The sequence below is a fragment of the Loxodonta africana genome, chromosome 8 (genome assembly GCF_030014295.1).
Source record: "Loxodonta africana isolate mLoxAfr1 chromosome 8, mLoxAfr1.hap2, whole genome shotgun sequence".
Taxonomy (NCBI): Eukaryota; Metazoa; Chordata; class Mammalia; order Proboscidea; family Elephantidae; genus Loxodonta; species Loxodonta africana.
Window position 1 is genome coordinate 121,147,080 of NC_087349.1, and position 25,475 is coordinate 121,172,554.

Here is a 25,475-nt window from a genome sequence, read left to right on the forward strand (position 1 = left end):
TATACAGCTGTAGGTGGAGCTATGAAACCGCATCGTTCCTTAATAACACAATTCAAAGAATAATAAAATGCCCCACATCCCTTAGGACTTCACAATGTGATCTTACCCACATTTTAGATGGGGTAACTGAGGCACAGAGAGGCCAGCAACTTGTCCAAGACTACAGAGCAAGTAAGAATAGGAAAGTTATCTTTGTTGCTTAATAATAATAATAACAATGCATTACCCTCCAGGGCTAAACAAAAAGCTTTTCTTACGGAAATCAAGCCTGAGTCTCAGGGAGGGGTGGAATTTGCCTGACCCCGCGGCTGCTTCGTGGCCCCGGGAAGGTTTGGCCCCGCCTGTGCTACCCGGCGTGTCTCTGATCACCGGGGCGGGCGCGGGGAAGTCGGGGGCACGGAGCGCGGGGCGCGGGCCGCCCCCGGCCCTGCCGCTCTGCCTGGAGCGTGGCCCAGAACGGGTGGCCCGAGGCGGCGGGCGGAGGCCCCTCCCCGGCGCGGAGTCGCCGCGCGGAGGAAGCGGAGGAGGCGGGAGCCGCGACCTCACCGCGCTCATGGCGTCGCCCGGGTGAGTGCCGCACTCGGAGCGCCGGACCGAAGCCGCTGCGTCCGCGCCGCGAAGGAGTGGGTTGGGGGGGTCTCCGGGCCCCGAGCCCACCGCGCCCGCCCGGGCCTGTGACCCAGCCCGGCCAGAGGGACTCCCTCCCCACCCGCCCCGACCGGCCGGGCCCGGCCTGCAGCCCTTCCGGCCGGGAGGCCGGGTCCTGCCGACCTTGGGCGGACGCGGTGGGCGCTGCCGTGGCCGAGGCGGTGTGCGTAGAAGGAGCGCCAGGCCGCGGGGCAGTGCGCGCAGTCACTGTGCCGAGGGCGGCTGAGGGAGAGCGGCCCGGCCCGGGGTGCGGGGCCGCGGGCCCAGGTGCGGCAGGTGGCGCGGGATGTGGGGCCTGGTGCGGGATGCGGGGCGGGGTGTGGGGTGGGGTCGCGTGCCGGAGTGCCGGGCGGGGTGCGGGGCAGGGTGCAGAGCCGGGTGCAGAGCCGGGTGTGGGCCTTCGGGCCGGGCGGGGAAGTGTGCTGAGGGAGACCTGTGAGCGGTTTGACCCCAGGGCGCCGAATACACAGGTCCTCAGATTTCTGGCATCTCTGTTTTTTAAACTTGCTCGCGTGGAGTTTATGTTTGGTTTTCGCTGTCCTTAGGACGTAACCTGAATGCCACAGAATGTCAGGCTGAGAGCGTACCGACACTTTGCTGCCAAGCGCTTCCGAAGGCGTCCCAGGGTCTCCTTGGTCAGACTGTGGCCTTGGGCCTTCCCTCAGGACTGCCGTATCCTAACATCGCCTCCCTTCCCCTGTTTTGGTGTTAAGAATGCGTTTTCTTTTAGGAAATGGTGGTGACACACATAGTTTGTAATTTTTTTTTTTCCCCTAATCTTCTCTTGGCAAAATAAAAACCCCAGAAATCCGTTATTATTACTTTTTTGTTTTGGTTAGTGGTCCTTTAAATCTGGGGATGACACTTAATCTAATGTCTTCATTTTATAGAGGAGGAAAATTAGGCCCCCAAAGCAATGCCTTGGTTGGCAAATTCTTCATTTGGTTGTTGCCCACCACTCAGAGGGTCTTAGGCCTAGTGACTGTGAACAATTAAAGTTGTACATCTTTATAGTTCACAAAGGGCTTTCACAGATATTACCATCAGGCCTGTGAGGTAGAAACTATGGGTACTGTAATGCCTCTTTTACAGGTGCAGTGATTGGGCTCAGTGAAATGGGCCTTAGTGAGCAAGCTGGGATTTGAAGCCAGGCCTCCAGACTGTAGCCAGGCCTTGGGCAGTTTCCATCTGCCTGCTGTCTCTCTAGGCTTAGAGGGCAATGGTCAGTCCTGGGCCAGGGAGTCCTTGCTTGGCTTTCTTAAAACTACTAGGACTATTCCTTACCTGCCTGACCAGATTCTCGTTTGCCTGGTTGTTCAGTGTTGGCTTTTCCTTGTTTCTGTAGTCAATCTCTGCTACAACACGTTCTTTCTGCATGATCATATCCATTTCTATGGCTTTAACTGTCATCTCGGTCTGGGGCTCTTAACCTAGGGTCCATGATTCATGAATGGGCTTCTGGGGTCTCTGTGTTCCCTGTAATTGTATGCAGCGTTGGGGGTGGTGTGTGTTTTCCTGGGACCAAAGTCTGTGGCCTTTATCTGATTCTTGAAGGGACCCTTAGCCTTAATGTTACACCGGTCCAGCAGAGTACCCAGTACTTTGACCTCATAAATGGAATAAATAGGCCCATCCCTGGGAAGTCTAGACCAATTTACTCAGGGGTTCAATGTCCCCTGCATTCCTGCTCTGTTTATCAGAAGAGAGTGAGGCTGGCGAGCCTAATGGCAGCAGCGATGGTGTTGGGGCCTGTGTCAGGCTGCTGTGATGCTTTTCTTAAGAATCATGATGAACTGTGGCTAGTCCAGGCCATGTAGGCTTTGGCACCCAAATACATTGCTTTGTAGACATGGGTCAGAGGTGGACTTAATGCTGGGCTGGCAGCCCTTCTGTGAGCCAGATAGGTCCTAAATGATATCTCTGTAGTAGGTAGCATGAGTGCAGATTTAATATTTACAATTTCAACTATTTGTGAGTTACTCCATGAGTCAGCAATCTGTAGTAATCTGTAGTTTTCTGAGTGGCACCCATTGCAAAGCTAGGGTCACAAAACTTTCAGTATGCTTTAATTCATTTTAGGGGAGAATTATGCTCTTATTATGGTACATACACATTTGGGGACAGTCCATGTTTCTGGACCTATCTAGGTTGTCCACTGTATAGGCTTCGCTGGTGGGCCCAGTCCAGCCAGGGAGACAGTCTCCTGGGATTCTGTGGCCTGTCTTGGTCAGCTAAGCAGCTAACCTTAAGCCTACTAGACTAGGTGCGGTAGAAAAAAATTTCAAGGGACAGGCAAGGGTAGGAGGGGAGTGGTGAGTCTCCAAAACCCGTTCTTTTCTGTGTGGCAACCTCCATGAGAGAGTTGGAGAGGAAAGAGGAAATCCTAACAATTTTTGAGGACCTTCGTAATTGTGCTTAAGGAAATGGCAAGAATGTAGACTTCAGAGGGAAAGATATGTTTGAGAGGTGACCCACTGACCAGTGTATTTGGAGCTAAGTGGAGACAAGGCCAGAGGAGGAGGCAGGGACCAGACTGGGAGCTGGCCTGAGGTTGCCTAGGAACCTTGTTTATGGGCAGTGAGCACTCACTGGTCGGGAAATGACACTATCACATGGGAGCCTGAGGAAAACTCATCTGACAGCAGAGTGGAGGAGGAAGTGGAGGCAGGAGAGGGACAGGTGCCAACAGCTCATCCACCTGTTACCATCTGGTCTCCAGCCCTGCCCTCTCCTGAAATTGCTCTTCCATTATTCACGATCCTCTCAGAAGTATGTGACACTGTTTACCAGCTCCCACTCTGTGTAGCCCCCTCTCTTGTCACTCCTGGACCAGGGAGCCCTTGCCTGGCTTTCCTACAACTGCTGGGACTGTTCCTTACCTGCCTGACCAGTTCAGCTCCTCCTCTGCCAACTCCTTCAATGTTTGGGTTTCCTTGGCTTCTGTAATCAATTGCTGCTAATCTCAATATTCTCTCAGCATGACCACACCCATTTCTGTGGTTTTAACTGTTGTCTTGATCAGAGGCACTTAATTTAGGGTCTGTGATTCAGGGATGAGCTTCTGGGGTCAACTACTAACAGAAAGGTCTGGTGATCTACTTAAAGGTCACAAACTTGAAAACCATATGGAGGACAGTTCTACCCTACAATACATGGGGTTGCCATGAGTCGAATCAACTCAATGGCAACAGGTTTGGTTTTGGTTTTGGATCCCTACACACCTTTTCTTTTGCATTTACACTTTATGTTTGTCCTTCCCTCTGTTTTGAGTGTGGATTTTTTTTTTTAGACGTAAATGTTATACTGTTCTATAGCTTGCTTTATTTGCTCAGCAGTATGCAGTATGCCTTGGAATCCTTTCCGTGTCAGAATGAGGAACAGATCTAGCTACATTTTCAGATATATAATATTCTATGACATGGTTTTACTATTGTGTAGTTAATAATGTTTCCGGTTTTTCTCTGTAAGGTAATGCTGCACCCTCTGGACAGGTGAAAGTGTTTTTCTAGAGTAGATACAAACACTTGGACTTCTTGGTCAGAGGGCCTGCCCCATTTTTAATCGATACTACCAAATTATTCTCATAAGTAATTGTACCACTTTACCCTTCAATTCAGGTTTTAAGGGTCCCTACCCTTCCCAACACATGATGACGTGAAACTAAACATTTGGCCTGCCTGATGGGTGAAAAATTAGATCTCGTCTTTATCTGCCTTTTCGTGCTTACTGATGGGGTTGAGCATCTTTTTATGTTTACTGGCCGTTTGTATGTCCTCTTTTTTTTTTAATTTTCTCTGGGTTGATGTTTCTTATTGATTTGCAGAGACTTCTCATTGTTTGACTATTGGTTGCTTGTCTTTGTAGTTTGGTTTTTTACATTCAGTTTTGAAACCTTCTGGAATTAATTGCAGCAAATGATATGAAGGGGGGTTCTACCCTCTACCCCCACCCCATGTCTCATTCCATTTATTGACTAGTTTGTCATCTCTCTACAAAAGAGCCACTTTTGTAATAGTTTCAAGTTCTCATAGACAAACTTTTTTTTTTTAACACAAATGCTGTCATATTGTTGGGTAGCTTGCTTTATTTGCTCAAGAATTTGCCTTCAGATTCTTTTCAGGTCAGAACAAAGACCTCCTGGATTGTCTCCGATTCACCCCGTTGGTGAGGGAGGGATTCCCACCCTAAGATTATGGGGGTGGTCGAACACACAACACCCAACACAGCTCAGATGAGATTGACAGCAGTTTATTAGTCACTGATCTCACAGCCTGGGGGAGAAGGACACCGCACACCATACAGGGCCACACGGGGGCTGCACTCAGCAACAAAGTGAATAACCACGGCTTGTGGGCGGCAGGCTTTGTACTATCAAGAGGGTGAAGTGCCCCCTGGTTCCTGTGGGAGGATGTGACTGGCTTGTTTGGATGATTCTGTAGACTGGCAGGGAACTGAAATCCAGGACTCAGGGATAAGCGGGAACTACGCTTGGTCCCTTGATAAGGAGGCTTGTTTGGCTAGGAGACCTTATCTGCAGTAGCCATGGGGAAGGGAAGTTGCAGCTGGGCCATTCAACGGACAATTTCACTGAATGTCAAAGCAGCGTGTAATATTAGGCCTTAATTTTATAGGCCTTATACCATGGCTGAGGTCAGTTTAAACCTTGGCGATGACCGAGACTTCTAGGGAGTAGAAGTTCTTCCTTCCATCAAGCAAGGTAGCACTTGATGAGGAGGGAGAGGGCCACATGGGGAGGTGGTCATCAAAAACCATGAACTTAGGGTTGTCCCCTTTATTATAGTCAGTGAAGATAATTGAGCGACCTGTGTGGCACTGGTTGGCGCAGGGAGTGCGTGTTCCCAGAGCATGAATTTAGACCAATAAATGTCTGTGGCAGTAGTGACACCCAGGAGGGGATCCTTTTGCCATTTTGTGACTTAAATAGGAGTTCTTTGAGAAGCCCCCTGGGCCCATCAATTAAACCAGCTGCCTACAGCCTATTAAAAAAAATATATATATATATATATATTTTTTTTTTTTTTTATAGAACGAGAGCTGAAATTTCCACTGAATGTCTACTTAGGAGCCCAGCATTGTGTATTTTGAGTAGTGAAGTGAGTGCCTAAGTTATGACGTCTAGAACACAGAAGGGGAGAAGAATGTCCTGATCAGGCCTTGTATTTTGAGTTCTCAGTACATGTAGAGACATGTATGACCCTTTTTTGTATTTTGTCTCTATGAGGCAAGAGATTCCCAGAGTTCTTTACCCCAAAGGGGGCAACATTTAGGCCATGGCCTAAGGTTTTGTAAAAATGTACACACGGGACCGTTTGTTGACCAGGGCATCCAGTGACTGCTTCAGGTTTGACCAGTTGTGCTGACCCTTGGGTTGGGTTCATCAAGGACATCCTGGTTAAAGGATGGAAGGCAGCTACATTCCCACTGAGCTCTGCCGTGGATGAGGGTGATGATGCTGCCATGAAGTATACGAATTCTTATCATTGTTTACTCAGTTGATCGTGAAGGGCTCCCCAAGGTCGCCAAGGAATCTGGGAGAGGATTGACCTCCTCTAGAACCATGGCATCTGGCAAAAGACTGAGGACAGGGGAGGCCATCCCCTCCTGCAGGTGGGATATGCCAGAAAGCCCAGGTTTGGCTCTATCATATAGCAAGGAGGCCTCATTATCCATGCTGAGCTTATGGGGTGTTGCTTCCATGACCCAATGCTAAATGGGGAGCTGGGTATGGAGGGTCATAGGCTCAGAGCCCGTGAGTACCTCTATTTCCAGGAGAGCTCAGTATGTGGCCAGCAATTTCTAGACCATTGGCATATAAGTTTGGGGCTGAGGATGGCAGTTTCTTTCATCAGAAGTCGATGGGCAACTTATGACTATCATAGGTGGTCCAGAGCCTCCAGGAGGCATGAGAGGAGATTGCTGAGTTCTCCGCAGTGGAGTCTCAGGTGCACTAACAGGGAGTGCCTGTTTTATGGTAATTTGGACAGATTCTAGAGCCTTTTGTTAGAGGGGTCCCAATTCAGGGTAGGTTGATCTGCGAGTAACAGCATCAGTAAGATTACGTAAAATTTATAAATGAGGAATATGTTGCTGCCAGAAGCCAAAAGGCCTAAAAGATGTTGAACTTGTACTAACATTGTGGTGCTAGAAGGTTAATAGCTGTTTCTTGAGAGTGTCAGGGATGGAGCAACCCTCCGTTTACCAAATAATTCTCTGGAATTTAACGGAGATGGCAGGCCCTGCATTTTTTGTGAGCACCCTTTCCGTTGTTTGTATGAGTGTGTCAAACGAATCTCCTCAAAAGAGATGTCTTCCATGTAATGTCATTCCTGTGCTCCTAGAGACAGTTGGATACAGTTAAAATCTTGTCTGCAAAGACTGTGTGTTATGGCAAGGCCGTGGTGACTGAGAGGCTGTTGGAATAGACACTGAACAGAGCATATTAGCCAGTCTGTGACAGCAAAATATTTACTAGATGCTGATTGGATGGAGTCAGTAATTTCAATAATGTTGGGTGTCGGGTCTGGGGGACTTAATGCGCAAGACCACAGCATGAAGGTTGTGGTAATCCACTGTTGGGTGCCGTCTTTCCAAGTTTAAGAACAGGCCAAGATGTGCTGTAAATGGAAAAGCAGTGGGGGTAATCATCCCTTCAGTTTAATAGGTCTCACATTCTGGATTTCAATCCTTGAAGGCCCTGTTTTAATTTGTTTTGGGCCATATTATTTATTTTATCTGGAGGTGTATGGGGTCCCATTTTGCCATGCTAAATTGTAAGTGCCAAAGATTTAATTTAATGTTAACTTGTTATTCATTGGGTCAGTGTGTTCCCCAATGCGGGAATTTTTAGGGCAGTGGGTACTGTGAGTATGGAGCATTTAGTAAGACAAAAGTTCTGATGATTAGGGTGAGGCATACCTGTATCTTCGCTATTGGATGTTCAGTAACTCCCCTAAAAATATAAGGGGTACCATGATTAAATTTACTGGGATCCCCAGCTATAACTGTAATTTGGGCTTTAGTATTAAATCCATGAACTCTTGCCAACTGGTGCATTTCAGCAGATGTTGAAGTTAATTCAGAACCTAAATTGTGGAGGTGCAAAAGCCAGTCAATGCCCTTTTAGTTGTGTGAATTCTTTTAGTAAAATTTTAATTTCTGGTTGGGTTAAATTACAGACCTTTGCCTCAGTTTCTTTCCTTTTTTTTTTTTAATTTATTGTGTTTTCAGTGAAGGTTTACACAACAATTTAGGTTCCCATTCAACAATTTCTACACAAATTGTTCAGTGACATCGGTTACATTCTTCATAATTTGTAAATCTTCTTAGTAGTTCCATTCTGGTTATTCTGTTTCAATTTACTGTTTTTTAGAAATTTCCTCTGCCTATATCTAGATTGGTTGGTTTCGTTCTCGTTCTTCGTGTCTGTCTGGTTGGTCACTGAGTATACTTCAGGGAGCAGTTCTTTCTACCCTGCTCATATTGATAAATTTCTTCCTTCAAAGAGACTCAAATCATTATTGTCAGGGGTAGGGACCTTCCTCATGGCCATGGATGCTTTGTTGGGTTTAAGAACCTGAGACTTAAGTCAGGTTTGTATTAACGCCCTCACTATGTTGTAGGAGTGAGTCGTGTTTTTCTCTTTGTTGCGGCATAGGCAGAGGTAGCAGCAATAGAGGTATTTAAGGGTTCTGGTGAACTGTCTGCCCTCAGGAGTGTGGACCTCAGCACACCACCTAATGGGTACTCTCCCCCCCTCCCTTTTCTCTCTCTACAGATTCCCTCAGCGTATTTTGGATTGCTAGCCATGAAAAGTCATGGCTTTCAGTTTCTGTTTCCATCTTGATCACCTGTAGTGTGGACCTTCTGGGTAGTTATGGGAAAAGTTTTGAGAGCCTGGTGGACCATCTTGTAGGCAGCCACTTCCTCCTCTTGGGAGTGCCAATCAGTATCCCTGGGTTGGGTTCCACATCTCGTCAGGCCATTTTGTCTGTGGCCTAGTTGGGGGCCGTCAAGCCGGAGATGGTAAGGTTAGCCCCTTTGCCATGCTAATAAGCAGCAGTGCTGAGCAAAGCCTAGAAGCACTGGCTAGGGGTTTTGCATGGGGACAGTGGTTGAGTGCTAAATGCCACCCCCCCCCCCTTTTTTAAATCACCAGCGTGTGTACAACGGGCTGCCAAGATGAGATCACAGTCTAGGGGAGGAAGACAAGACACACACCACTTAGGACCACACAGAGATGCCTTGGGAATAAAGTGAACAACCAAGGGCTGTGGGAGGCAGCTTTTGTAGTAACAAGAGGGTGATGTGACCCCTGGTTTCCACAGGAGGATGTGATTGGCTTGTTTTTGAGTAATTCCACAGGCTGGCAGGGAACTAACACCTGTTACTCAGGGATGAGCAGGAACTCTGGTCCCCCTGATGAGGAGGACTGTTTGGCTAGGGGACCTTGTCCTTGGGAGAAGAGTAGGGAGGGGACCTCGCAGTTAGGCCATTCAAGGTCCTCTTGGCTTCACATGTCAAAGCAGCACACGGTTTTGTTCCTTAATGTAGCACCATACACCACAGAAGCAAACCTGCTTCTGGATCTCTTCTGATCAGTTGGTTTTTATTTCTGTGTGAATATCACATTATTTAATATTTCTGCTTTATAAAATCTTTTGGTATCTGGTAAAGCAAGTTTCCCCTCATTCTTTTGTAGAATTATGCTAGCTGTTCTTGCTCATTAATTGTTCCACATGAACTTTAGAATCAGATTACCAACCAAATTCTGTGAAAAATCATGTCGGAAGGATTGAATTTAGTTTATGGATTTATTTGTCCAATCTTTTTTTTTTTTTGACAAAGACATCTTTATTGCAATAAGTTAATCCAGTGGTTATGTCCGAAAAAGCCAGATCAGCTAGTTAGGGCAATAAGAGCCTCTACCACATTGCACATGTACTCCTGCAAGCTCCATTCAGCTGCTGCTCTCTGTTATCAGCTTCAGATCTGCCTTTTTGATGGTGACTTTTGCCAGTTCCTTCTCTCACTCTTGTTTGGCTTCTGGGACTTCCTGCCTCCAGTCACAGACATTGCCTCACCGTCTCCACATTAGAACTCTGGGCCTCCTTCTCCTCAGCATAGTCGGTGACCCACTCCTGGTCTGCTGTACCATCATGCTTATGTGACATCTTGGGAGGCTACTCTGGGCCACTGGTCTTAGTCTCCAACTCCAGCTTCACATCCCCTTTGGTCGCCATCTTGATCACCTGTCCAATCTTTTTAAGCGCATATGTGTGTGAGATACTTTAAACTGAGGTTAATTTATTGTTTCAAAACAGCTTTTTTTTTTTCATTTACAGTATATTGTGATCTTTCTCCTATGTCCTTACACACATTATCTTCTTAATGTGAGTGAAGTGCTTGCAGGATACTCCATTGTGTTGTGTAATTTACTTAAACTATCCTTTCTTGTTGGACATTGTGTTAATAAAAATCAAGACTAGTAAAGAATGTCTGCCTTGAGCATTGTGCTTTTTTAAGATCTATGTATGGGATCAAATTGACAACAGCAACTAAAAGGTTAGATAGGAACCTTAGGGGCAGTTTATATTAATGGAGAGGAACAACTCAGAAAAGGAGGGTGAGAATGTAATCTGTGTCACTGATATACGGCTGTGTAGAAACTTGAATTGGTGTTGTTTTCTGTGTATATTCCCAACAACAAAAATTAAATTATTTAAAAAAAAAAAATGACAGAAGACTGATTACCAGAATGCGAAGATAACTCACATCCCCACTTTTTTCCCGTTTTTCCATCTCTGACGCCAGCCGCCCACATGGCACTTTCTCTGACCTTACCACCCAGAGTTAGATCAGACCTTATAAGTTAGATGGACTTTCTCCTGACCAGTAGCCACCCAGAGCTAGGTCTTCACAAGTTAGGACACTGTCATTTTTGATCATCAGATAGGCAGATAGGTACCAGCCTCTGCTGGTTCTCACTGCTCCCAGTTGGTTCAACAATTTGCCAGAATTACTCATGGAACTCACAGAAAAGGCTATACTCACTATAACAATTTTAATATAACCACAAAAGGATATATACAGAAACATGCACTGGTGAGATCGGGAGGGGGTTTTCAGCATTGTTATGGATTGAATTGTGTCCCCCAAAAATGTGTATCAACTTAGCTAGGCTATGAGTCCCAGCATTGTGTGGTTGTCCACCATTTTGTGATCTGATGTGATTATCCTATGTGTTATAAATCCTAACCCTATGATGTTAATGGAGCCCTGGAGGCACCGTGGTTAAGAGCTCAGCTGCAAACCAAAAGGTCGGAAGTTCGAATCCACCAGCCACTCCTTGGAAACCCTATGGGGCAGTTCTGTTCTGTCCTTTAGGGTCATTATGAGTCGGAATCAACTTTACAGCACCGGGTATTGGCTCTTCAGATACAGCTGAGTTTATCTCATCAGATGGGAGTGGAAGGGCTAATGGTTTTGTTGGCAGGAGTGATTCAGCAGTATTTTGGGGCTCAGTGTCCCCAGCATCCTGATTATCTGCCATATGGCCCCATTCCAAGTTTCAGGATTCCTTTTCATGCCAGTCAATGTCCTCACTTTCACTTCAGACAGTATTCAAGGCTGGGAATTTAATTGGTGTTGTAATTCAGCCACTCTTACAATAAGAGTCTCAGTTTGTTTTTTGGGGGCAATATTAGCTCTGTTACTACCAGAAATAAGAGTCTTTTCAGGTCACAAGTGGCAACTTCAAAGTCATTCATGCACCACTTGAGCTTTGACTCTGAAGCCCTGAGCTCATCTCTTTCTTTCACCATTTTGTCTAGCGAAAGTAGGACCAACCAACCAGCTTCCTTATACGTCTCATTCTGACAAAATTGTGGAAAAGTATTAAACATGCAGTAACCCAGAGCCTTGCCTCTCAGCAGCACTTGATCTATTGGTGGTGATATTTTCCATATTTCTTTTGCCACCTCACACCATGGATTAGCAGTGCCCCCTTTACTACTCGAACCAGAGTCATCAACATCTTTAAGGCTAACCAGACTTGAGAACCAATTTAGAAAACTCATCCTTACAATTTTGTTTCTCTAGACCCACTTTACTACTGGAACCAGAGTCATCAACATCTTTAAGGCTAACCAGACTTGAGAACCAATTTAGAAAACTCATCCTTACTATTTTGTTTCTCTAGAACCACTCCTGGTACCAAAGGTCTGAGTTGTGTTCTCTAGAGAAGCAAAACCAGTGACATGTGTGTGTGTGTGTGTGTGTGTATACACGTATATACATATATGTATATATTTATAGAAAGAGAGAGGGAGGGAGAGAGAGAAAGGTTTATATCAAGGAAATGTTTCGCATGATTGTAGAGGCTGGCAAGTCCCAAGTCCATGCATGGGACAGGTATCAGTCTGGATGCTTCTCCTGACTCACATATCTGCAGGGGCTGATGAACCCAAGATAGGCAGGTAAGATGGCAGGCTGCTGGGATTATTCTTTTTGAAGTCTTTGATGTTTTCTTTCAGCACATTTTTTGTTTTGTTTTTTGCATTCAAATCTTAAATCCAGTTGATACTCATTTTGATGAAAGGAGTAGTAGGGATGTGCCTTTATATTTTTGTTAGATTGTTGTAATTTAACAATCATCTGATACTGAAAGCCACCTGGATCATAGACCACATTTCTGATGCATTTGGGCCTATTTTTGGATTCTTGTTTTACTGAACTCTGTCTATTCATTAACTGGTACTACAAGCTTAAATTATTATAGCTTATAATGTGTTTTGTGGTCTGGAAGGTTTTGTCCTGCTTCATTACTATTCTTTTTCAGAATTTTTTTGATGGTTATTATACAAGTACTTTTCCGTAGAATCAGCTTATCTGTTTTTTAACCTAAACTCATTTACAGATTAATTTAGAGAGAATTGACTTTAAAAATTATCTTAAGGCTTCCTTACCAAAATCAAGATATGCCTTTTCATTTGTTCATCTTTTGTATTCTTCAGCATTTTTCCTATAGATCTTGCACATTTATTATATATTTATTAAATATTTTGTTGTTACTATTGTAAGTGGGAGTTTTGTTTTCACCTTTTTAACCTGCTATTTGTATATAGAAGGCAATTGGTTCTATATTTTAATTTCATATGTCCCCAGTTTACTGAATTCTTTCATTGTTTGTATTAGTTTTCTGGTTGATTCTTGCATTTTCCAGGTATATCTGCATAATCTCTGTTTTCACGGATAAATAGCAAGTTGATTCTGCCTTTGCTGTGGCTAAAGTCTTGGTGTTAAGTGGAGTCGTAAAGTGTGTGTCGTTATAGAAAGGGCAGACTTGTGCTTTTCCGGTGCTCAGTGCAGGGTTGGCCTTTATAGGCCCCAGCACCCCAAGTCTGGGTGCCAGCCCTGCTTCTCCGCTCCATATCCAGGAACCACCCTGAGTTCCCTATGTTGGCCCTGTTGGGCTGACCCTGCCTGGCTGATGATCTCCTCAAGCCCTTCTTTACCCATAACCCTCTCCATCTGAGGCAATAGCAACTCTGTTGAACCCCAAAACTTGGAGTTATCCTTGATGCCTCTCGTTTTTACACACTCTGTGTTCAGTCCATTGAAATCGTTCAAAAATATGTTCCGACTCCCATGATGTGCACCTCTGGTGCTGCCGCTCAGGTCTGTGCTGTCATTGTCTTGTGTGTTCTCAACCCTGTAGCCGATGGCAGAAGACACATGCCCCCTCTACTCAGAACCTCCTCTAGAGTAGAAACCAGATTTTCTGTGGCCTATATATATATTTTTTTTTATAAAGCTCTGTCTTATCTGCTGCCTTCTTCCTGCCCACCATCTACTTGCATCGCACTAGCCACACTGGTGTTTCTGCTGCTCCACGATACCCAGGGTGCCCCCCACTTTGGGTCTGTGCAGCAGCTGTGCCTGTTCCCTCTGCAGGAGCTTGCACCCCCAGGGAGCTGCACAGTTTGTGCCCTCACCGCCTTCTAAGGCTTTGCTCACATGTTGCCTTCTCGAGGAGCTCCAGTCTGTCCCTCACCTTATCCCAACCCCCACTTACCCTATCTGCTTTTTCTTTTTTCATAGCACTTAACATCTTCAAACATAAAAAACCCAAAACCCAGTGCCGTCGAGTCGATTCTGACTCATCGACCCTGTAGAACAGAGTAGAACTGTCCCATAGAGTTTCCAAGGAGCGCCTGGCGGATTTGAACTGCCGACCCTTTGGTTAGCAGCCGTAGCACTTAACCACCACGCCACCAGGGTTTCCATCTTCAAACATATTCTGTATTTTTAAAAAATATTTTCATTGTTTATTGTCAATCTCCCTTAGTCTTGTAAGCTCCACAAGAATGCGGTTATTTGTTCCATTTACTGATGTAGCTTAGACTCCTAGAAAAGTTCTTGTTGTTGTTATGGGCTGTCGAGTCAATTCTGATTCGGAATGACCCTATATGATGGAACAAAACTGCCCCATAGGGCTTCCTGTGCTGAGATCTTTATGGGCACAGATCACCAGGTCTTTTTACCTACAGAGCAGCTGGTGGGCTTGGACTGCTTTTTTGGTTAGCAGCTGAGCACTTCACCATTGTGCCATCAGGGCTCTGTAGAAAATTCTTGTTTTTGTTGTTGGGTGCTGACTCATAGTGACCCTATGTACAACAGAAAGAAACACTGCCCAGTCCTGCACCATCTTCACGATCGTTGTTATGCTTGAGCCCATTGTTGCAGCCACTGTGTCAGTCCATCTCATGGACGGTCTTCCTCTTTTTCGCTAACCGTCTATTTACCGAGCATAATGTCCTTCTTCAGGGACTGGTCCCTCCTAATAACATGTCCAAAGTATGTGAGATGAAGTCTCACCCTCCTTGCTTCTAAGGAGCTTCTGGCTGTACTCCTTCCAAGACAGATTTGTTTGTTTTTCTGGCAGTCCGTGGTACATTCAATATTCTTCGCCAACACCATAATTTAAAGGTGTCAGTTTTTCTTCAGACTTCCTTATTCGTTTTCCAGCTTTTGCATGCATATGAGGTGATTGAAAACACCATGGATTGGGTTAGGCACATCTTAGTTCTCAAAGTGAAAAGTTCTTAGTGGGAAATAAGTACCTGGATAAATCCAAGAGAACATTGACTGCCTTATGTAAACTTGCTTAATGTATGTAAATGTCTCTGAATCATCACAGCAATCTTTTGAGCTGTGCAGGTATGGTAAACCTGACTTTATGGATCACCAACGTGTGTTTTATAGTTTGTGATGTTAGTGTAAGCTCTTGGAGGATTAGGACCATGTTTTAGAGCACTGTTTCCCATTGTATGGTGTACCTTACATGGGATCGAACTCTTGCAAAGACTTTATGTTGTTGTCGTTGGGCGCTGTGGAGTCAGTGCCAACTCATAGCAACCCTGTGCACAACAGAACCATCCTCACCATCCTGCACCATCCTCAAAATCATTGTTATGCTTGAGCCCATTGTTGTAGCCACTGTGTCAATCCATCTTGTTGAAGGTCTTCCTCTTTTTCACTGACCCTGTACTTTTCCAGGCATGATGTCCTTCTCAAGGGACTGATCCATCCTGATAACATGTCCAAAGCATGTGAGATGAAGTCTCACCATCCTTGCTTCTTGGGATCATTCTGGCTGTATTTCTTCCGAGACAGGTTTGTTCTTTCTTTAGGCAGTCCATGAAAAAAAAATAGTACATTCAATATTCTTCGACAAAACATAATTCACAGGCATCAATTCTTCTTTGGTCTTCCTTATTCATTGTCCAGCCTTTGCATGCATATGAGGTGATTGAAAACACCATGGCTTGGGTCAGGTGCATCTTAGTCTTCATGGTGACATCTTAGCTTTTTAACACTTTAAAGAGGTCTCTTGGAGCAGAGTTGCCCAATGCGATATGTTGTTTGATTTTCTTGACTGCTGCTTCCATGGGTATTGCTTATGGATCCAAGTAAAATGAAGTTCTTGACAACTTCAGTCTTTTCTCCATTTATTGTGATGTTGCTTATTGGTCCAGTTGTGGGGATTTTTGTTTTCTTTATGTTGAGGTGTAATCCATACTGAAGGCTGTAGACTTTGATCTTCATCAGTAAGTGATTGAAGTGCTCTTCATTTTCGGCAAGCAAGGTTGTGTCATCTGCATAACGCAGGTTGTTAATGAGTCTTCCTTCAACCCTGATGCCACATTCTTCTTCATATAATCCAGCTTCTCGGATTATTTGCTCAGCATACAGATTGAATAAATATGGCAAAACCATATGGTGCACACTTTTCCTGACTTTAAACCATGCAGTATCCCCTTGTTCTGTTCGAATGACTGCCTCTTGATCTGTGTACAGGTTCCTCATGAGCACAGTTAGGTGTTCTGGAATTCCCATTCTTTGCAATGTTATCCATAATTTATTATGATCCAAACAGTCGAATTCCTTTGCATAGTCAATAAAACACAGGTAAACATCTTTCTGGTATTCTCTGCTTTCAGCCAGGATCCATCTGACATTAGCAGTGATATCCCTGGTTCTATGTCCTCTTCTGAATCCGGCTTGAATTTCTGGCAGTTACCTGTCGGTGTACTCCTGCAACTGCTTTTGAATGATCATCAGCAAAATTTTACTTTTGTGTGATACTTATGATACTATTTGATAACTTCCGCATTCTCCTAAATCACCTTTCTTTGAAATAGGCATAAATATGGATCTCTTCCAGTTGGTTGGCCAGGTAGCTGTCTTCCAAATTTCTTGGTATAGATGCGTGAGCACTTCCAGCGCTGCATCTGTTTGTTGAAACATCTCAATTGGTAGTCCATCAATTCCTGGGGCCTTGGTTTTCGCCAATGTCTTCAGTGCGGCTTGGAGTTCTTCCTTTAGTACCGTTGGTTCTTGATCATATGCTATCTCCTGAAATGATTTAATGTCAACCAGTTCTTTTTGGTAGAGTGACTCTGTGTATTCCTTCCATCTTCTTTTGATGTTTCCTGCGTTGTTTAGTATTTTGCCTGTAGAATCCTTCACTATTGAAACTGTAGGCTTGAATTTTTCTTTCAGTTCTTTCAGCTTGAGAAATGTATAGTGTGTTCTTCCCTTTTTGCTTTCTAACTCCAGGCCTTTGCACGTTTCATTATAATACTTTACTTTGTCTTCTCGAGTTGCCCTTTGAAACCTTCTGTTCAGCTCTTTTACTTCATCATTTCTTCCATTGGGTTTAGCTTCTCAACATTCAAGAGCAAGTTTCAGAGTATCTTCTGACATCCATTTCAGTCTTGCCTTTTTTTCCAGTTTTTTAATGATCTCTTGCTTTCTCATGTATGATGTCCTTGATGTCTTTCCATAAGTCATCTGGTCTTTGGTCTTTAGTATTCAATGCATTAAATCTATTCTTGAGATGGTCTGTAAATTCAGGTGGGATATACTACTCAAGGTCGTACTTTGGCTCTTGTGGACTTGTTCTAATTTTCTTCAGCTTCAGCTTGAACTTGCATATGAGTAATTGATAATCTTTTCTGCAATCGGCCCATGGCCTTTTTCTAGCTGATGATATTGAACTTTCCCATCATCTCTTTCCACAAATGTAGTCGATTTGATTCCTGTGTGTTCCATCCAGTGAGGTCAAAGTGTATAGCCACCGTTTATGTTGCTGAAAAAAAGGTGTTTGCAATGAAGAAGTCATTGGTCTTGCAAAATTCTATCATGCTACCTTTGGCATCATCCTTCTTTGTTTCCAACGTTCATTCCAGTCACCAGTAATTTTCAATCCATCCTGATTGCATGTTCAATCAATTTCAGACTGCATAAGTTGGTAAAAAATCTTCAATTTCTTCATCTTTGGCCTTAGTGGTTGGTATGTGAATTTGAATAATAGTCTTCTTAACTGGCCTTCCTTGTAGGTGTATGGATGCTATCCTATCACTGACGCGTTGTACTTCAGGATAGATCTCGAAATGTTCTTTTTGATGATGAATGCAATGCCATTCCTCTTCAAGTTGTCACTTCTGGCATAGTAGACCATATGATTGTCTGATTCAGAAAGACCAATACCAGTCCATTTCAGCTCACTAATGACTAGGATATCGATCTTCACGTGTTCCATTTCATTTTTGACCATTTCCAATGTTCTTAGATTCATACTTTATACATTCTTCATTCCAATTATTAAAGAATGTTTGCAGCTGTTCTCCTCATTTTGAATCGTACCATATCAGCAAATGTAGGTCCCAAAAGCTTGAGTCCATCCACATCATTAAGGCCGACTCTACTTTGAGGAGACAGCTCTTCCCCAGTCGTCTTTTGAGTGCCTTCAAACCTGAGGGGCTCATCTTCTGGCACTGTATCAGACAGTGTCCCTCTGCTATTCATAAGGTTTTCACTGGCTAATCTTTTTCAGAAGTAGACTGCCAGGTCCTTCTTCCTAGTCTGTCTTAGTCAGGAAGCTCAGCTGAAACCCCCACGTATCAATCAGTTTTTTGTACTTTGGGGGGTTTGCATGTTGCTGTGATGCTGGAAGCTATGCCACTGGTATTCAAATACCAGCAGGGTCAGCATGATAGACAGGTTGCAAAGACTAGCTGCTGATTAAAACAGTTCTCACCTGCTATGAGGCTCTTACACTGGAAATGTTGTAATGACTGGCATCCCAAGGTCCAGCTGGCCTCTGTAGCTCCCACTTCCTGCTGAAAGGGAGTGTCACTAGCAGCCAAGACATTTTGCACACTGCAGTGGGTTGGGTTTGGTTTGGAATAACACCTAATAAGCAGTCAATGGAAAGACATTTTAAGACCGGGCAAATACCTCGTTCCTCATCAGCGCTTTCCTCTGAGAGTTAGCAGTTGTGTTTCCTTGCTGTAACCAATCTTTATTATGAAGGTTGCGAAGTGGTACCATTCCATCTGGAACACAGCCTCGACATTTAGCATTCTGTTGTCAGCAAGAGCCTTCCCTTCTCCCCATCAATGTATCTATTTATTATCTGTTTGGACTCATTAATTCCTTTTTTCAATATTTTCTAATTAATGTTGTTGTTGTTAGGTGCCTTCGAATTGGCTCCAACTCAGCAACCCCATGCACAACAGAATGAGACACTGCCTAGTCCTGCGCCATCCCCACAATCATTGTTACACATGAGCTCATTGTTGCAGCCACTGTGTCAGTCCACCTCATTGAGGGACTTCCTCTTTTCCGCTGACCCTGTGCTTTGCCAAGCGTGATATCTTTCTCCAGGCACCAGTCCCTCCTGACAGCATGTCCAAAGTATGTAAGATGCAGTCTCACCATTCTTGCTTCTAAGGAGCATTCTGGTTGTAATTCTTCTAAGACAGATTTGTTTGTTCTTTTGGCAGTCCATGGTATACTCAATATTCTTCGCCAACACCACGCACAATTCAAAGGCGTCAATTCTTCTTCGGTCTTCCTTAGTCATCGTCCAGCTTTCACGTGCATATGATGTGATTGAAAATACCAAGGCTTGGGTCAGGTGCACCTTAGTCTTCAAAGTGACATCTTTGCTCTTCAACACTTTAAAGAGGTCCTTTGCAGCAGATTTATCCAGTGCAATGCATCTTTTGATTTCTTGACTGCTGCTTCCATGGCTGTTGATTATGGATCCAAGTAAAATAAAATCCTTGACAACTTCAGTCTTTTCTCCATTTATCATGATGTTGCTCATTGGTCCAGTTGTGAGGATTTTTGTTTTCTTTATGTTGAGGTGCAATCCATACTGAAGGCTGTGGTCTTTGATCTTCATAAGTAAGTGCTTCAAGTCCTTTTCACTTTCAGCAAGCAAGGTTGTGTCATCTGCATAATGCAGGTTGTTAATGAGTCTTCCTCCAATCCTGATGCCCCGTTCTTCTTCATACAGTCCAGCTTCTTGGATTATTTGCTCAGCATACAGATTGAATAGGTATGGTGAAAGAATACAACCCTGACGCACACCTTTCCTGACTTTAAACCAATCAGTATCCTCTTGTTCTGTCTGAACAACTGCCTCTTGATCTATGTAAAGGTTCCTCATGAGCACAATTAAGTGTTCTGGAATTCCCATTCTTTCTAATTAATACTCTGCTTAAAAAAAAAAAAAATTTTTTTTTTTTTTTTTAACTGTGTGGGTGCTCAAATTATCCCAGGTATGGCCAGCGGGAGCCCTGTCCAGCTGGCTTCTGTGTCCTTTGACATGCCCCATCTGGTTTTTGAGCACTTCCTCACTTTCTGAAATCAGACGCTCCAGGGTCAACTGGTACTTACCCTGCCCTAGCCCTGGAATCAGTCGTTTCTCCAAGGAGACCTGGTGTGCTCATTGCTGCAGTAGTGTCTTTGCTTCTTGGCTCTTTCCGTGAACAGAGCTAGGAAATATATGCATGGCTATTGTCTTAGTCATCTAGTGCTGCTATAACAGAAATACCACAAGTGAATGGCTCCAACAAACAAGTTTATTCTCTCACAGTCTAGTAGGTACAAGTCCAAAGTCAGGGCATCAGCCCTAGGGGAAGGCTTTCTCTCTCTGTTGGCTCTAGAGAAAGGTCCTTCTCGTCAATCTTCCTCTGATTGAAGAACTTCTGAGCACAGGGACCCCAGGTCCAAAGGATGCACTTTGTTCCCGGTGCTTCTTTCTTGGTCGTATGAGGTCCCTCATGTCTCTCTGCTCGCTTCTCTGTTCTATATCTCAAAACAGATTGGCTCAAGACACAATCCAATCTTGTAGATAGAATCCTGCCTCATTAAACTAACTGCCACTAATTCCATCTCATCAACACCATAGAGATAGGATTTACAACACACAGGAAAATTACATCAGATGACAAGATGGTAGACAATCACACAATACTGGGAATCATGGCCCAGCCAAATTATACACATATTTGTGGGGGACACAATTCAATCCATGACAGCTATATACATACATACATGCATACGGATATGTATACACACACATGCATAAACATGTGCACATAAACTTGCATTTAGAAATCAGGAGTTCACACCAATGCCTCCAATTCCAATCTGCCTACGTAGAGTTCTTTTTGAGTTCCTCCATTTCATATTTGTATGTCCTTTCTTCTTGTCTCAGGATAGATGAGGCTGTGGCTCCTGTAGGCTGTTAGCCCAGTAGACTAGTTTCTTCTCAGAGGCTTTGGTTTCCTTCTTTCTCTTTTGCTCCAGGTGAATAGAGACCAATAATTATATCTTAGATGGCTGCTTTCAAGCTTTTAAGACTCCAGATGCTACTCATCTCACCAGAATGTAGAACATGAACTTTGGGAAATATATTATGCCAGTTGACTGAGTTGTCCCATAAGACTAAGGACCTAAGTCTTCAAACTCAGAGAACCAATCTCACGAGGTGTTTGATTCTATCTGGGGACTATCTGTAACTATATCCTCTATGAATATGTGTGTGTACACACACATATCTGTACGTTCACATGCGTGTAGATACTGCTATCTGTGCACACACGTACACACCTATACTTACCTGTACACATTATGCCTATACACATACATGTGACTGTGCACTGGTTTTTTGGTTATTTTTGGTGTTGTTGCCAAATTATGTATGTCATATCCCTTAGCACAAGCACCCTTTTCTCTGTGTGCTGGTTAGTCTGCCTACGCTATTTGCCTTTGATGAAAATTTTCCTAGGTCTTTCTCTATATATATGTAAAACCCATTGAGATACATAAAATTATACTGTACATGTTTGTCATGGATTGAATTGTGTCCCCCAAAAATATCTGTCAACTTGGCTAGGTCGTGATTCCCAGTATTATATGATTATCTACCATTGTCATCTGACGTGGTTTCCCTATGTGTTGTAAATCCTGTCACTGTGATGTAATGAGATGGATTAGCAGCAGTTACATCAATGAGATGTACAAGATTAGATTGCGTCTTAAGCCAGTCTCTTTTGAGACATAAAAGAGAGAAGCAAGCAGAGAGACATGGGGACCTCATACCACCAAGAAAGCAGTGCCAGGAGCAGAGTGTGTTCTTTGGACCTGGGGTTCCTGTGTGGAGAAGCTCCTCGACCAGGAGAAGATTGATGACAAGGACCTTCCTCCAGAGCCGACAGAGAGAGAAAGACTTCCCTTGTTGCGATGCCCTGAATTTGGGCTTGTAGCCAAATTTACTTCTATCCTAAGGAAATAATTAAGGTATTGTTACAAACATGTTGATGTGAGCTTTATGTGTAATAGTGAAAAAATTGGATGCCTTTTAAAATCAAAGTACAATAATAGGGAATTATGATACAGTCTTACTCTGTAGCCATTACAAAATATTCTGTGGATCTTTTTGCAGACATGGAAAGATGTTATGATATGCTAATTAGCAGGAGGAGTCAGGTTATAGAGCAGCATCTACAGTATATACGGGCAGTGAGAGAATTCTTATGAGAGAATAAATTTCTCTTTGTTAAAAGCCACCCACTTGTGGTATTTCCATTATAGCAGCACTAGATGACTAAGACAATGTTGTTGTTTTTAGCTGCCATTGAATCGGCCCCTGACTCATGGCAGCCTCATGCACAATGGAATGAAACGCTACCCAGTCCTGCACCATCCCCATGATCAGTCACAGATCAGACCTTTGTGATCCATAGGGTTTTTACTGGCTTATTTTCAGGAGTAGATTGCCAAGCCTTTCTTCGTAGTCCATCTTAGTCTGGAAGCTCTGCAGAAACCCGTTTAGCATCGTATCAACACTCAAGCTTCCACTGACAGAAGGGTGGCAGTTGCGCATAAGGCATTGGCTAAGAATTGAACCTGGGTCCCTGCATACCCATTGCTGTTGCTGTCACTCTCGAGTCGATTCCAACTCATAGCGACCCTATAGGACAAAGAACAGCTCCCACTGGGTTTCCGGGGTGAAACTGGTGGATTTGAACTTCCAGCCTTTTGGTTAGCAACTGAACTTTTAACCACTGCGCCACCAGGGCTCCGGGACTCCTGAATGGAAGATGGTAATTCAAATACTGAACCATCACTGCCCGTATATACTGTAGATACTGTTCTAGAACCTGACTCCTCCTTCTAATTAACATATCATTAACATCTTTCCATGTCTGCAAAAAGATCCACAGAATATTTTGTAATGGCTACAGAGTAAGGCTGTATCATAATTCCCTATTATTGTACTTTGATTTTAAAAGGCGTCCAGTTTTTTCACTATTATACATAAAGCTCACATCAACATATTTGTAACAATATCTTAACTATTTCCTTAGGATAGAAGTAAAATTGCTGGTCAAAGGGTGTGTACGTTTTTACGTCTTTCTGGAAGGCTGTGTTTTTCTTCTGGCCAGTTGACAAGAGTGCTGGTTTTTCTAGACCAGTGTTTCTCAGCACATCAGAGTCATTCAGAGTCCTTTTAAAAGCAGCGATACCCAGACCTGGCTCCCTGAGACTCTGATTTTGTGGATTTAGGATGGGACCCAGGGTCTGTAATTTTTAAAAGCTCCCCTAGCCCTAGTGATGCTCAGATGCAGCCAATTTGATAGATGAAAAGTGGTATTTCATTATTTTAATTGTAATTTTCTTCTGAAATTGTTTCAGACATTCAGACTTGGGAGAAGTGACCTCGGAAATAAAAGCGTCAGAAAGAGGAACAGCCCTGGCCATTGCAGGTAAAGCTGAAACATGGGCCTGCTCAGAAACAGAGGTGTTTCTTTCTGTCCCATGGGGATTCTGGGTACTAGCATCACGCTGGGCTGGGTTCATGGATGTCAAAAATAAATAAGCTTAAAGTTTTTGTTTTTCCTTTTGCAAGAAGATTCAATTCTAAGGGTCTTTTAAGGGTCTGTTACACATTCAGACTAGGACTCAGTTTTAAACAAGGGATTATCCGGAACATATCTCAGTTTGAGCGTATGGCAGCTGCCACCCTGGACCAAGTTTAGGGTGACTGTATGCTTTATCTTCTACATGAGGGCACTTTTGAGGTGTTATGCTGGAATCCTCCATTGCCATTGAGTTGATTCTGACTCATAGTGACCCTATATGATAGAGAAGAACTGCCCTGTAGGGTTTCCAAGGCTGTAAGTCTTGACAGAAGCAGACTGCCACATCTTTCTGCCTTGGAGTGGCTATTGAGTTGGAACTTCTGACTTCTTGGTTTGCAGCTGAGAGCTTACTCACTGTGCCACCAGGGCTCCTATACACAGCAGAACATACAATTCAACAACTTCTACATGTACAATAGTGGCATTGATTTCATTCTTCGAGTTGTACAAACATTCTCACTGTCCTTTCCAAGTTGTCCCTCCTCCATTAACATAAACTCACTGCCCCCTAAGTTTCCTTTTTCTTTTTTGGTCACTAACATCTTCATATATGTGTATATATATATATATACACACACACACTCCTAACTGCTCTCCCTCTAGTGAGACAGCACACTCCTTCTCTTCACCCTGTATTCCAGTGTCCATTCAGCCAGTTCCTATCCCCCTCTGCCTTCTTGTCTCACCTCCAGACAGGAGCTGCCCACACAGTCTCATGTGTCTACTTGAGCCAAGAAGCTCGCTCCTCACCAGTATCATTTTCTATCCTATAGGCCCCCTAAGTTTCTTATCTGATCTTTTGAGTTGCTGTTGTCAGTTTGATCCTATATAGATAGATCTTAAAAGAACATAATGCTCAAGGCAGGCATTTTTTACTAAAGTATTGTTTGGTTTTAAGAAGGCTTCAGGGGATATTTTTGGTTTAAGTTTTAAAGATTATCTCAGGGCAACAGTTTTAGGGGTTCACCCAGCCTTCATGGTTCCAGAAAGTATGGATTCCATGAGATTTTTAAATTCTGTTCTGCATTTCCCCCCTTTTGATCAGGATTCTTCTATAGAATCTTTGATCAAAATGTTCAGTAATGGTAGCCAGACACTATCCAGTTCTTCTTGTCTCATGACAAAGGAGGCAGCTGTTCATGGAGGCAATTAGCCACACATTTCATTTCACTCTTCTATTCCTAACTCTTCTTCTTCCCCTTTTGCTCCAAGTGAGTAGAGACCAATTGTTGTACCTTGAATGGCCACATGCCGGCTTTTAAGACCCCAGGGACTAGGCAACGAACAAGGAGGTATAACAGAAACACTGAACATGATATTAGGCCAGTTAACTGAGATGTTGAATGAAACCATGACCCTAAACCTCCAAACCAAGGAACCGAATCCCATGAGGTGTTTGGTTGTACATAAGTAGCCTCAGCAGCATCTCTTTTTATTGTTGTTTGTTGTTGTATTGACAGCAAACACATTTTCGTCTGTGCAACCCTATCCTTAATTGATTTTCCATCATCATAAACCAAAAGTCAGTATTCATTCCACAAGCAATAGCTCTTCTTTTCCCCCTCCTCTCCCACCCCAGTAACCACTAATAAACTTTGGTATTTGTACATTTTTGCCTGTTCTTGTCTTTTTATATCAGTGAGGTCATGTAATATTTATCTTTTTGTGGTCGACTTATTTCGCTCTGCATAATGTCTTCAGGCTCCATCCATATCGTAACATGTATCAAGACATCATTTCTCTTACTGGCTGCGTAGTATCCATTGCATGCATGTATCACATTTTGTTTATCCATTCATCTATTGATGGGCATTTAGATTGTCTCCACCTTTGTCTATTGTGAATAGTGCTGCAGTGAACATTGGCGTACAGGTCTCTGTTTGAGCCTCTGGTTTCAAGTCTTTTCAGTATATACTTGGGAGTGGAATTGCTGGGTCACATGGTAGTTCATTTTTAGTTCTTTGAGGAACTGCCACACTCTTTTTCACAACAGCTGTACCATTTTACATTCCCACTAGCAAT

General features: G+C 43.7%; 1 protein-coding gene and 1 pseudogene across 2 annotated transcripts in view; one reads left to right on the plus strand and one right to left on the minus strand.

Moving 5' to 3' along the window:
• Positions 1-502: 502 nt before the first annotated feature.
• URGCP (upregulator of cell proliferation) overlaps positions 503-25,475 on the plus strand; it is a 53,785-nt gene continuing 28,812 nt past the window's right edge. The window contains exons 1-2 of one of the 2 annotated variants that reach the window (XM_064290280.1): positions 503-567; positions 23,227-23,297. In XM_064290280.1, the coding sequence (XP_064146350.1) occupies positions 554-567; positions 23,227-23,297 (85 nt within the window). In that variant the 5' untranslated portion in view covers positions 503-553. Of the gene's footprint in view, positions 568-843; positions 916-23,226; positions 23,298-25,475 lie in introns of those variants that run through there. The other variant, XM_064290281.1, reaches the window with a different exon arrangement.
• LOC135232271 (huntingtin-interacting protein K-like) lies at positions 9,370-9,981 on the minus strand (annotated as a pseudogene).